Source organism: Meleagris gallopavo, chromosome 5 (genome assembly GCF_000146605.3).
Source record: "Meleagris gallopavo isolate NT-WF06-2002-E0010 breed Aviagen turkey brand Nicholas breeding stock chromosome 5, Turkey_5.1, whole genome shotgun sequence".
NCBI classification, from domain to species: domain Eukaryota; kingdom Metazoa; phylum Chordata; class Aves; order Galliformes; family Phasianidae; genus Meleagris; species Meleagris gallopavo.
In genome coordinates, this window is record NC_015015.2 from 29,395,462 (window position 1) to 29,408,878 (window position 13,417).

Below are 13,417 nucleotides of genomic sequence, written 5' to 3' on the forward strand. Positions count from 1 at the left end.
TTTTCTGAAATTTCAAGTAACTACTGCATCATTCAGTAGTACCAGACTTCCCCATTGCTGTTGTTTCCTTCAATAACAAGCAGAGTTTATTGAGAAATTATCCTCAGACACTGGAGACACACAGATAGCAGATATCATTGCTATCTCAAAATATGTTTTTATGATTTCCATCAATGTGCTCCTACTAGTAAAAATTTCCCAAGTGATATTCTACCCATTTAAAAAATTCCTATTTGAATTAGTAGGCACTATGATCATTTGAAAAGAGTTACTTTAATCTTAAGGGACTATCTTTAAGACGTCATAAAAGAATGTGATATTTCAATCTTAAAAGTCTTGATAATAACTCTCAAGAATGAAGCTATAGACTTGATAATCAAGAAATTAAAAGCTTATTAAAAGTGAAATAGAATTTTTTATGCTAAAGGTATATTGTACAATATAGTGATGGTGATTGCATTAAGGAGTTTTGATTTTAAATCCTAAGCCACATTTTGAAAAGCAGATATTTCTGTTAATTTTACACTTTCATTAAGTCAGTGGAATCTGGGCAATTTCAGCTGTTTCCAGTATGCATGTATCATTGCTAGAAATCCTGCTTGGAATCCCCAGGCCAAACTTATATGAATACTGTGAAGTTTTAACAGCACTGTGATTTCAAGAAAATTATCTGTATGTCTTCAGCTTTTCTTATAGGAATTTTCAAGTTTTCTTGTAAGGCATCTGAGATTCTCACTTTCTGATGTTTATTTCCTAGAGTTACCTTTTGCTTAAGTAGTAAAACCATGCAGATGGATAGAACAGATAAAGCCTCTTTTGAATCAAAACATGACAGATTGTGTCTGTAAAAATAAAAGCTACAATTAACTAATTTGAATCAGCACACAGTAAGCCTATCATTGCTAGCAACACATTTGGCATTAAAAAGTTGTGTCTAGTAGTCTTCAGTATAAGATGCAAGATGGTCAAATCAGTCAATTTCTCAGCATGAAATATTGCATGGTGTTAATACTTCAAGAACTAGTCCCAGGAGCATTAATGATGAAAAATAGACTTTTAAAAATCTCACATTGATAAAATGAAAAGATTGCATGACTTACTAGTCTCTGGAATGCAAAATATAATGTCAATTATGATTGCATAGGCTATATCTAGCTAAATGTCTTTATTCTGATCTGGGAGTATAAATTATTTCTTTTGAAAATTAGTGAAGATAGTGTGATGTTCAACAGAACAATTTTATATGGCAAAAACTTTCTTCATTGTTTTTTTTTAAAAAAAAAAGATTCTCAACTGGTCATCTTGCAGTCTTTTACACAGTGAATAAGCACTGTCAATATGTTAAATTGTGCATTGATATATATATATGATTCTGATAACTGCATTTCAGAGATTCGGCAGAAGTGGTTATGCATTCAGCTGATGCATTTGCACCTGTGGCCTACCTTCATTTTCTGAAAATGCACCTGGAGAATAAGGCAAGTAAATTCCAAATGTAACCTTCCTTTAAAGCTATATGCATGGTTTTTTTGTGTTGCATTGTCATAGTTTGAAGGTAAGTTACATCTTCTTATTTTGTGTTCTTTGAAATAAAGATGTATATATTTAGTTGGATTTCAGAACATGACATATGAAAAACTCAATATAAATGCTTGCTTGTTGAATGAATGAATGAAGGTAGTATATCTGTGTAGCATTTTTTTCTTTTTGAAAACTTAAGATATTCAACCAGCATGGTGCAGTCAAGTAGACCCGCATCATACAGCCAGACACAGAGTAGAATGCATCTGTACTAGGAACTGTATGAGCAGTGTTGATTTGCTTGGATCTCTTTATGCTGTTTCTGCTGCGGAATGGATGATTCTAAAACCTGAACTCCTGGTGCTCTAGTATTAAACTTGCTGATTGTTTAATCTTTTCTGTATAGAAGTTACATCTAATGATTGACTTTAAAACATTGTTGAAAAGATATCCTGATCAATGAGCTTGAAAGAACTGTCAGTAATTAACAGGGATTCCCTCAATAGTTCCTGATTCAATGGAATATGGAGAACAAGAATAGGAGCTCCTGTGATTTAGATATTGCAAACTTATATGTGAGCTAAGAAAGTCAGATGAGAAAGTACTTTTCCTAGTTTTTGTTATATATACCTATTCATACCTGTATACACTCTTCTATTTTTCCCTTCATTATTTTGCATGTAAAATATGTTTTTCTTACTCCTTAACATTTTTAAGTGCTTCAACTTTGTTGAAGATGATCTTCCTGCCACTACTGCAGTCATCTTTTTACAGTTTTTCCCATTTCTTTCTATGCTTTACCAATCACTGAACCTCTTCTGGTTGAAGAGATTGTTACCGAATGTTATTACAATTATTATAGTTTTCATTTACATCTCATCTCTCTTGAGGGATGTTTCTTTTTTTTTTTTTTTTTTCCTATGCATAATACCTTTTCTAATGTTATCATTCCATATAGATAAAATCTGTACTTTTTTTCTTCTTTGGTAACCTTGCTGTTCCCATAAAAAGTAAATTGAATTTTATCCTTCTTGTTTCTAATTTGAGACTTCTTTCAGATATAAAATGGTAAGTATATGTGAGGAGAATCTGAATGTCAGCTAACTACATGAAACAAACCCAAATAGGCTGAATAATTGAAAATCTGGAGACACGTGGGGAGGTCTACTGATGACATTAATATTTCTTTGAGGGTCCTGACTTTTCTTGCTAATGGCAAACTTAATGCTAAAATGCATCATATATCACTACAAAGTGGCAGGCTAGGGAAAATGAAGAACACAAAGCTTTACATAAATCAGGAACAAGTTATGTTAAAATGTGTAATATTTTATATAAGAATCAAGATTTTTACTTTTATTTGAATGGAAGCTCTTTTCCCCTTCTTATTTTAGATTTATGTTTTAGATTTGGTTAAAGCCTCACAGTTTCAGGCAGTATTGTAATAAGTCTTATTTCATATTCCTTGTAGACAAAGCTGTCACACTCCTAGAGAAGTAAGGTTTACATAGGCATACTCTGGATTTTGGTATATAAACTAATGTCTTGTAGAATTAAAAGAAAAATAGTCTGTTTTGTGCCATGTCTGTGTCATGAGGAAGAGCATTAGAATCTTTTGGCTATAGATTAATTTTGTGTCGTGTTAAAATAAGCTAGATTTTCAAGAAGACATGAATATGGAGAGCCAGTCAGTCCTTCAGAGCACAACATGTTACTAGGCACAGTTCAACTGTGTAATGATAGAGAGGCCTTTAAGATTAATATGCCTGTAGCACTGTACTTTTTCTCACTCATTTACGCTTTACATGCCATACAGAACATGTTAAGTATCAATTAGTAGTTCAGCGGTTGAAAGCCAGTCCTGCAATAACAAATCATTGCAGGGAAAGAAAAAACAGTTTTAGTTTCAGACTTTCAAAAGATTACTGAAATTTGAGCAAAAATTCTCAACAATGAGAATAAACAGTGTATAACTTACTTATGTAAGCTCATTGTAGAAACTGTTAATAGACTGCACAGTGATGTGTAATTCCAGTAAGCATCATGACATCTGTTTTGTTATCATTTCAGCTGAGATATGCATTTTTAATTTTATTTTGTATTCAATTTATCTTAGTTATATGCCACAGATGTTAATTTTACACTCTTTGAATTTACCTTATTATTGTTATGCACTTGTTATGCCAGTGTACCTTAGCCTCTGCTGTCTTTCCTTCTCTAGAATGTATTTTCTTCAGATAAATCGCTTCTTGTTTAACTACAGAGCTTGGGTAGAAATTTGTTTTAGATTGTTTCTGGCAGCAAAATGAGCCCTGGTGCCTGGGGGAAAATAACATCTTGCTTACTGTTCTGATTTAATATGCTACTGTGAAACCTCAAGATGCATTCTTGTATAATATTTGAAACTTTTTTCTTTTTACCTTCTTTTTTTCTTTCATTAACAGTGACAACAAAACAGATAAAGAGATAATTAAATTTTATTATTAGAACATTGTTAGAAGTTAGGCAAAAAAAAAACAGCTTAAGAAAACTTTTTTCAAAGGTATTCTACAAAAACATTAAGAATAAATAATGCCAATAAAACACTCGTGCTTAAAATTCATGATTGCTTCATTTACTTCATTGTGGAAAAATAAAAAAAGGTCACTTTATGTGATATACATAAAGCAGATACCTAGCTTCATTGCTATTTTACTTTTCCAATAACTCTGTGACTTTGCATATTTAAATTGTAAGATATTCTTTGCTGAGGGGAAGCAATTTCTGAAGCATTTTCCCGTATCTCTAAACCAAATGTATCAGATTTTTTATGCAATATAAATATAATTGTAATATTTTTCAATTAGGGCAAAATATAACTGTTTAAAATTGCAAGTTTTTTTTTAATTGACAACAAACTGAATTTTTAAAACCTTTGTATTTGCCCCGTTTCATACTGTTCTGTTACTATGTTGAACTATTTTGAGTTTTGAATTATCAGAAACAGAAATTAAAGGTTCTAGAGCTTCTTACATGATAATTCTTTCTGAGCATATTTCTGCTAATAGTAGTGAATATATTAACTACCAGTCATGCTTTAAGATTTGCTCTTTGTCACATTTAATAATGAGTGCTCTGTTCCCTGAGTCCCAGTGAGTACAAATACATACACATAAAACAGTACCAGCTGTCAAACTGCAGGTTAGAGTTAGTCTGGGATTAGAAAGAATCACATAGCTTTCTATCTACACTTAGCAGAAGAAATGGAATCTGATTACCTGCAGCAGATAAAGGCGACGTGTTCAATGCTGTACTTCCTTGACGTGTAATATTGCATTGTTTTTACCTACCATGAAATGATACTCATTCGTTTCTCTGTATCTGGATGGAACATGGCTCTGAAATGCAAGCACTTGTGCCTGTTACACATCAGCAAATCAATTTCACAGGCTAATTTAGAGATTATTTTTAAAATATTTGTAAAAATCAGGAATGGTGTTTGGTAGCTATGTACAGACCTTTTGTACTGAAGGATCATAATCCTGTTGCTTAGATTTGATTTAACTTTGGGGCTCGTTTCTGTCCAATTTCTTCTACCAGAATTATTTTAATCCATCTCCACCTAAGACTTTAGGATTAGACTTTGTAATTGGTGTTAAGGAGCACAGGAGGGAATTTTGCTGTATTGTTGGTTGCATTTTTTTAATACTTTGCCATCACTTAATGATATTTCTCCTAGGTAACCTTTAATTTCCCTTCTGCATCGTAAAAATATGGGAAATTACGGTTTGTAACAACTTCACAAACTTTATAACAAATAATTGCAGACATATTTTCATTGTACATTGATTTATTTCAAGCAGTAGGACAGTAAATCAAGGATTTTCTTTCATGCTTCATTTGGTTGCAGACTAAGTCCAATTCTCTGAAAAAAGATTTTTTGGAGAAGTCTCTTTATTATTTTTAAAATCCTTCAGAGTAAAGGACATTCTTTCCTATGTGTCTATATACTATACTTGAAATACTGCAAGGAGGTGTACATGGTCTCCATCATATTTATTTCGAGGAGTTATGTTATCAAGGTAAGCTGCAAAGAACAGATTATCACAGTCCTTTTATGTCTCATGAACTCTCTACCATGCTATATTCTCATTGTTGCTTAGTGGGAAACCTTCAGTTTTGGAATTTTGTTGTGATGGGTTTTTATACCAGTTTCTATGGTGGCGAATGTAAGCTTTTTAAGAAGGCAATCTGTTGTTTTCATAAAAGACCACTACATGGAATTTCAGCTGTATCAGACAGAGTCCTCGTTGCAAGGCTTTTTCAACTAGAGAATTTGGATCTTGGAACACTCGTGCATTTGCTTAACTTCATTCTGGGTGTGCTTACATCAATGACAAGAGTTATGTGAATATATTTAACCATATGCATGTATGCAGGCTCTGATCCAGAATTAGTTTGGTATCACAATGTACAGTGGGTGAGGGAGAAACAGTCTACACAAATGGGAAAATATATTGCTTCTGTGAAGTAAAATGAAAATATTATGTGGTAAAATAGGTTCTGTAAGATTTAATTAAAATGTCATTATAGTAAGCTTTTTTTTTTTAATAATGACAATGTTAGTCAAAGAAAATCTGTACAAGTCTGTAACTTGTAACTTTGGGATTTATGTCCTTAGATTATGTTCTCTATTGACAGCAGTGAAAGACCAACATTTGTATCAGATTTGATTATAACTACTCAACATAGTCAGGCAACTCTTCTTATGCTGGAATTGAGCCTGTTCTTCTTGTGCCAGATTCCACACCTAATACTTCTGCTGAAGCCTACACCTGCTTCAGCACCTATACTGCTGTTGAATATGTTGGATTAGCTATGTTTTTAGAGCATTGTGGGAGTCATCCTTGAATGAACCATTGTGATATATTGTAGCCATTGAAATCAGTGGTAGCCTGTAATTATTTTTATAGTCTTTGATGTATGTAAGAAACCTCATCGAATTTCTAGAATGTGGTAATTTCCCAATTAACAAAAATTTTGTAGCTGACTGGCTGCTTGTGTATGTGTGTAAACATATATGATTGTATTTATATCTGTGAAGTAATATTGATATGATCACTTATAAAATATTGAAAAGTTTAGAAAAAAAGGATCCGACAGTGGATTATCTGAAAATGTAGTGTGTCATACATTTGAATTATTTGTTATTATTACAGTGCTACACAGGAGTACCATAGGTTGCACCAAACCAGTTGTAATAAAGTTTTTGAGTCTTACTACAGGGCCATGAATTTTTTATGAAGCACATTTACAGAAAAGATGTTTAGAAACATAGTTGAAAGAACAGTCTTCACAGATGGCTTGAAAATTGAATAGGTGCTTTTTTCACATTCTGTTGCATCGTGTCATAAATTCAATCCACCTGGTTAGGTAACAGAGAAGTTACAGATATCTAACAATACTTGTACAAGATATCTGCCTCTCTAGATTTCTCAGAAGGTATGTATGTAAAGCTTAACAAAATCAAGAAACATAGGGCTGACATAGGCAAGCTGGAACTTCTCCCTTTCTTACTAGCATATTTTTATCCTCATAATGGTTTGTTAACCATTTAAATTCAATATAATGTTATTGAAATTAAAACCCAGGTGTTTTAATAAAAAAAGGAACAGAAGCAAATAACAAGCAAACAAAAAACAGCACAGCATTGTCATAGGGTCATTCATGTAATTGTCTGTGCATACTCAAAGGCTATTTCCAAGTGATATGTATATTGCATTAGTATTCTCTGAATGTCCATGCACTAGTTCTAGTTGTTTGTTTCGTGCTGGTCTTTACAATTTTGCCAGCATGAGTGGCTAACTCAAAAAATGCACCATTTGTAAGAAGGATGTGGTAGCACTTTCAGCACTTGATGCAACTTAGCACCATATGTATATTTCTGTGAAGAGCTGTGTTGTGGAACTTTTATTATTTCCTTCATCTTGATTGTTGCAGCATAATCAAACTTGAGATCTAATTCAATTACAGATATATGTTCCTTCATTTTTATCCTGTAAGTCACAACTGAATATCTAGTTGGCTGTCAGGTGCTCACTAGGTGATGGCAAAATATTTTAACTGATGGCAGTAGTCAATGGTGTAATTCGGTGAATGGGAAGTGGTGTAGATGCTGTTAGAAACTTGTGTATTCTAATGTTTGTATGCACATAGCATTTGTGATAAGTTCCAGTTTTCATCTTTGTGCTACGATGTTACTTCTAGTTGACTTCTTTTGATCTTTCGTGTACCATTGATTTACATATGGTAGATTATTCCCCCTGACTTTCATGCTTTTCTAGGACAAATTAATAGAATGAGGTCCAATGAAAGATCATCAGCCTTTCTTAGAGCATAGTTTTAGAGTTTGCAGCACTTATAAAATTCCCCTTGAGCCCTGTTAGAGGCAGTAGAACTGAGTTTCCTCTCAGAGTAAAGACCTTTTTTGTAATATAGCCTTTCCTAAAAATTTACAAAACCCTACTTTCACTTAGCTTTTTCACTTAACTGGTGAAACATCAGTGTAAATACTGAGCTCTCATCACAGACTTCTGACAAGTATTATGAGTTTGTGCCTTTTTGTTTTTATTATTTTTGCTTAATATCAAGAGAGCTATTAAAGTTGCTACTAGGTATATTTTGTTTTCCAATGGAAATAAAAAATATATAAAATTGACTTCTGGTCTGAAAATTTTTATATTCAGACTTGATTAGTAACCTTTAATATAGCCCATTATTTGACAGCTTGTTTGGATCTAATTCTTTAAAAACAGAATGCAGAGGGTCACACTTTGGGTGACCTTACTTCATATAACTTATGCATTTGTGTGCTTTGCTGTATAATATTAATGTTCTTTTTCAGAGAGATTTGCATAGAAATTCCATATTCAGTACAATTAATTTGTGGGCTAAAACAGTATTTAGCAGTTTTAATCCTCACGTAAGGCTTCATACTTTGTCACCTTTTTGAGTTCTTTATTAGGCTTTATCATGATTCTGTGAATTTATTTCAGAAGTTTGCAAAAAAAAAAAAATACATCACTCAGATACATATAAAAGAGAAGATCTTTGCGTAGTATCTGGAGCTGCAGCATGCAGTGTCATTTGCTTAAGGTTCATGGACAAATTCAGTCATAATTCATTTTCTTTCTAGATCAAGACAAATAGTGTTTGCCAAGCTAGTGATGCCAAAGTCAGCATCTCCTGCAGATTAGGCTGCATTGGAAATTAAGATGGAAGAGAGTAGTGAGTTCTGACTGTTGATCTAAAAATAAACATAGATACACGTGTATGCTGTAATCACACAACTTGTTGGAAGCATAGTAAACACAGTGTTTTGGAAGGCTGATCAGTGTATGCTTTTTGCATTAAAAGGTGCACTGGGTAGTTTTCTTAATCCTAGGCCCAGGAAAGCATTTAGAAGCACAGAATCACCGAGATTGGAAACAAGCCTATTGCATTGCTTGGGTTTGTTGTGGCCAAAGTGCAGGACACGGCACTTGGTTTTGTTGAACTTCATCCCATTGGCCTCAGCCCAGCTATCCTGCCTGTCTGGATCCCTTTCTACCCCCTGGAAGATTGATGTTTCATCCCAACTTGGTGTCATCTGCAAACTTACTGAGGAAGTTCTCAATCTCCTAGTCTAGGTCATCAGATAAAGATACTGAACAGGACAAGTGCTGATTCTGACCCTTGGGGAATGCCACTCATGGCCTGTCAACAGTTGGCTTTAACTCCATTCAACACCACTCTCTGAGCCCAGCTGTCCAGCCAGTTTAACCAGAAAAGAGTGTGCTTGTCTAAGTCATGTACTGCCAGCTTCTCTAGAATACTATGGGAGACAGCATCAAAGGCTTTGCTGAAGTCTATGTAGACTACCACTAGATAGATTGTCCACTGTGTGGATAGAATTTAGGAAAAAAAAAAAGACACCTTCCTTTTCAATTTTTTTCTTCCTTATCAAAACATCACTCGATGTATAAATTTCATAAAATTTTGTTTTATTTATCTCAAAATTCTGAGCATTCTTAAGCTCTTTGAGTTTGATGAAATGTATAGTCTTTTCATGAGGTGAATGGAACTAGACTTACAGTGGTTGCATTTACTTGAGATTTAACAAGGTTTTAAAACTTTTCTTATAGTCTTTTGCACTATCTCAAGTGTTTACTGACAATGTTAATGATCAAGTTGCTACTATAACACTTTTGTTCCTTTTTTCTCTTAGTTATTGTATTTTCTGGCAAACATAGTTGTCCTGCAAAGTTGTGGAATAGTGTTTCTTCATTATAATATCATCCTGTCTCTTATCTCAAGTTTCATTGTTTCTCATATCTGTTGTTATTGCTTACAAAACCTGGAATTTGATCCTATATGATGTATCAGTGGGAACATATTATATGCTGGTAATTCTGCAATCTAAGCAGTGGGAAAAACTGTTACTGTTTGTTCTTCCATTAATTCATCTGATCTTAGGTGCTTGTCAAGCTGAAGTGGTTTTTGTAATTAAAACTGAAAGCTTGAATGTTGAAATATGATGATTTCATATTGCTTGGTATGCTGTTTACTGGTTTATTTTATATTTTTTTTTTTCTCATGCAGGAGAAATCTTCAGATACATTTCTGGCCAATAGCTGCTCTTGTGAAGTAATCTGCAACAATAGTGATATTTTACCTTCTTCAGAACTGGATGAAAAACAGAATATCAGTCCAATCATCTGGAAGGCTTTGAAACAAAATTCTTTGGATTTCAGTGAGTTTTGTGCAAGCAACTTTCACTGGGAAAGTAACAGTGAATATTTTATGCACTGCTGGAGCGGGGTGTAGCTGTTAAGACTATAAGACAATTTGTGCCCATTAATAGCCACATCTTTAAAAAAAGAAAAGTCCCCTACTACAATTAAGCTTTCTGGTAGGAATCAATAAATCTGAGTTAATAAAACTCAAGTTATTTTGCAGAAGAAACATAACCCATTTTTTTCTATCTTTGTTTCACACATTAATGTTTATAATTTGCCTGAATTAAATTACTGTAATATTACTGTCATTGCAGTGGAAGGAATTAGTTATTTAGAACATCGTGCCAGCACCTATATCCTAACTCCATTTTAAACTGAAGTATAAAAGGAAACTCTAAAATGGGTAATAAAATGCCATGACTTGACTTGCTTACATGGACAGACTGGTGTCTGTCCCATTAGTAAAAACAGTCACTGTGTTATGTGCATGATCAAGTTTAGCACCCTAACAAGTTACTGTCCCTTAGGTGAGCTGCAGAACAAATCATATGCCTAATATTAGCATTGCCTCAAACTTGAGACTAACACAAAATAAACTAGTGTTTTTAGAATGGTAACTTATTGAAGTACCACAGCATCACTTTTACTCTAAACCCAAAGATTAGTAAACTCTGAAAAGTAAGTTTCATAGTGTAACAGTCTTTTATATGAAGTGCATAGGCACTTTTAATGTGGATAAATAATGGGGATTTTTAAAACAAACAAAACAATAATAACAAAAGCACCCAAACAGATTAAGCATTTGTTGCTTATTAGAACTGTGTTAAGTTCTGTTAAAATTTGACAGGTAACTTTGAAAATCTGTTTCTATGTTGGCTGAATAGTTTTGAAAATTCTAACTTTTCAATATCACTTATTGTAACGTGTCTTTATCAGAAGAAGTAGAAAAATTGTAAAAAGTCAGGGGAAAACAAGTAAAGGAGGAGAGAAAAAATGAAATTCTCAGGTAAATACTACTTGTAACCACATTTTCTGGAGGCAGTGTTGAAGAAGTACTGCTTTGTTTGATGAGTACTGAATGGTAGCTTGGATACCAGCACACTTGTAATATTTGATTTATACCTACATTTCTGTAAATAAGTTATGAAGATTTTTTAACAATTTATATTGTGTTTTTTTTTCCCCATGGTTCTTCTTACTTAAACAATTTAAAATGTATTCTTGGTTAACGTGACTATTTTCATCTCTGTAATCATAGTGCTGTTATTAATTTCCCATAGGTAAGACATTTGGAAGTTCAGGGAGATCTGTGTCTGGTTACCAATGGTTTTCATGCATCACTGCACACTTTCATCCATCAAAAGACAAAAATGCTCAAGAGGCAGCAAGGGAAGCATTTTCGTCTCTCCAAGGTGATTTTTTCAGATAATCCATTATCAGCTACTAGTAATACATTTTCAAATATGATATTAAATAAGGAGTCTGTATTGCAATGTGACTTTGTAACTTCAGGTTTTCAGTTGTCAGAGGTTGTCAGTTTGCCACCTCATCTAGTGTTTGATTGGAATCATTATTGGCTTTAATACTGAACACATTGTAATTTGGCTGCTATTGAAGGCCCTAGAAAGCCAGTACAGTGCTCATATCACTGTGATGCTGTTTCCATAGTACTTACTGGCTTTGTAGCTTTCTTGCAATATATACTATGTGTGAGAGTACATGTGTGCTGTTGATACTGTCTACTTGCTAAAGCACTTTTGTAGCTACTATAATTTTAAATTAAGTTTTCTAGAAAACTGTTGAACATTTCAGCATCTAGGATTAGGTCAGTAGCCATAAATCTTGCTTATATTCTTAATACAAAGGAGAAATTGCTTTCTTGGGAATTGTGAAATCCAAGTTCCTTACTATCCTGTCCTTACAAGATACTGATATATAATACAAAATGTTCAATTTTTTTTTCATTATAATCGTTAGATAAAGCACATCTGTGCAGTCTTCTTTTCATTCATAAAAATGGAAATAAGTCTTATTGAGTAAATTGGTGGGCTTGAATTCTTGCTCACAAATTCTTGTGAAATGTTATTGTGTAAAATCTTAGACATATGTGCCTGATTTCATGATTGAATAGAGGACAATTAAGAAACCATAGAAATTGTTTAGAAATAAGGAAGTTGATCGTCAAAGGCCTTTAAGCTAGGTTTTGATTGCTTGGTAGTCAGAAGGGCAGATGTAATTAATTTTTTAATAAAAGGCAACAGTATTTAGTATAAATCTTCTGGGCAAAATATGTTAATTAAAGCAAAAGGATTGCATAATATTTTATTTTGTACTTAGTATATTTGAATGGATATCTGCTAATACAGACATTATGTATTTTTGCTACAGCATCTGTCATAGAAGAGGACTGACTGTGTCTTTGAATAGTTCAGTAGCCTGTTGCTTTTAGCACATTTCTTTCATTAGCTGTATCATAATCAGAAAAAATAGTAATATTCTCATCTTTGGTTGAAAATGTCAGTTCTCAGATTTCCTTTGGGGTTATATTATTTTTGTAAGAGATTGTGGAAGACTAGATGAATTAAATTTCTGACGTGGAAAAAGAAGCAATATGTTTTTGAGAACTAAACTGATAGGCAGATATCCACAAGGCTATGTCTGTAGTCACACTTTTGATCCATATAGCATTTCAGTCCTTTACGGTTTAAAAATGGAATAGGCACAGTCCTTTTAACCTTCACTTTCCAGGATTAACTGATTTAATGATCTCTAAAGAGGATAAGTGCTTCTCAAAGGATTCAGAAATAGAAATTTATTGTTGGGCATTATGAAACATGCAATTGTTCCATAAAGTGGTTGGATTTCTTCCATAAAGCCAAGTACAAGAGGGAATTCAATATGTTGCCATTTACTTTTATTTTCTTAAACTGTTTTTTTAAGCATATCTTTAGATGACGAAAATTGAAGTGCTTTACATAAAAAGCAGCTTTGAACCAGATTTACCATGGCGTATCTTCCTAGGCTTCACTGGAGCAACATGGTTTTTTATTACATTAAAAATTAGTCTAGAATACTACTTGCTGTAGACAATTTTGATTAGCCTTCTGTAGCTCAGCCTAAAGATCCACATAACTCATTTA

General features: G+C 33.2%; 1 protein-coding gene across 1 annotated transcript in view; it reads left to right on the forward strand.

The window, feature by feature from the left end:
• The window catches only part of LOC100545423 (diphthine--ammonia ligase-like), a 44,400-nt gene extending 32,679 nt beyond the window's left edge, over nucleotides 1-11,721 (forward strand). Inside the window, exons 7-9 of the mRNA XM_031553731.1 lie at nucleotides 1,391-1,478; nucleotides 10,141-10,291; nucleotides 11,558-11,721. Coding sequence (XP_031409591.1) covers nucleotides 1,391-1,478; nucleotides 10,141-10,291; nucleotides 11,558-11,706 — 388 coding nt within the window. The 3' untranslated portion in view covers nucleotides 11,707-11,721. The remainder of the gene's footprint in view (nucleotides 1-1,390; nucleotides 1,479-10,140; nucleotides 10,292-11,557) is intronic.
• Nucleotides 11,722-13,417: the final 1,696 nt, after the last annotated feature.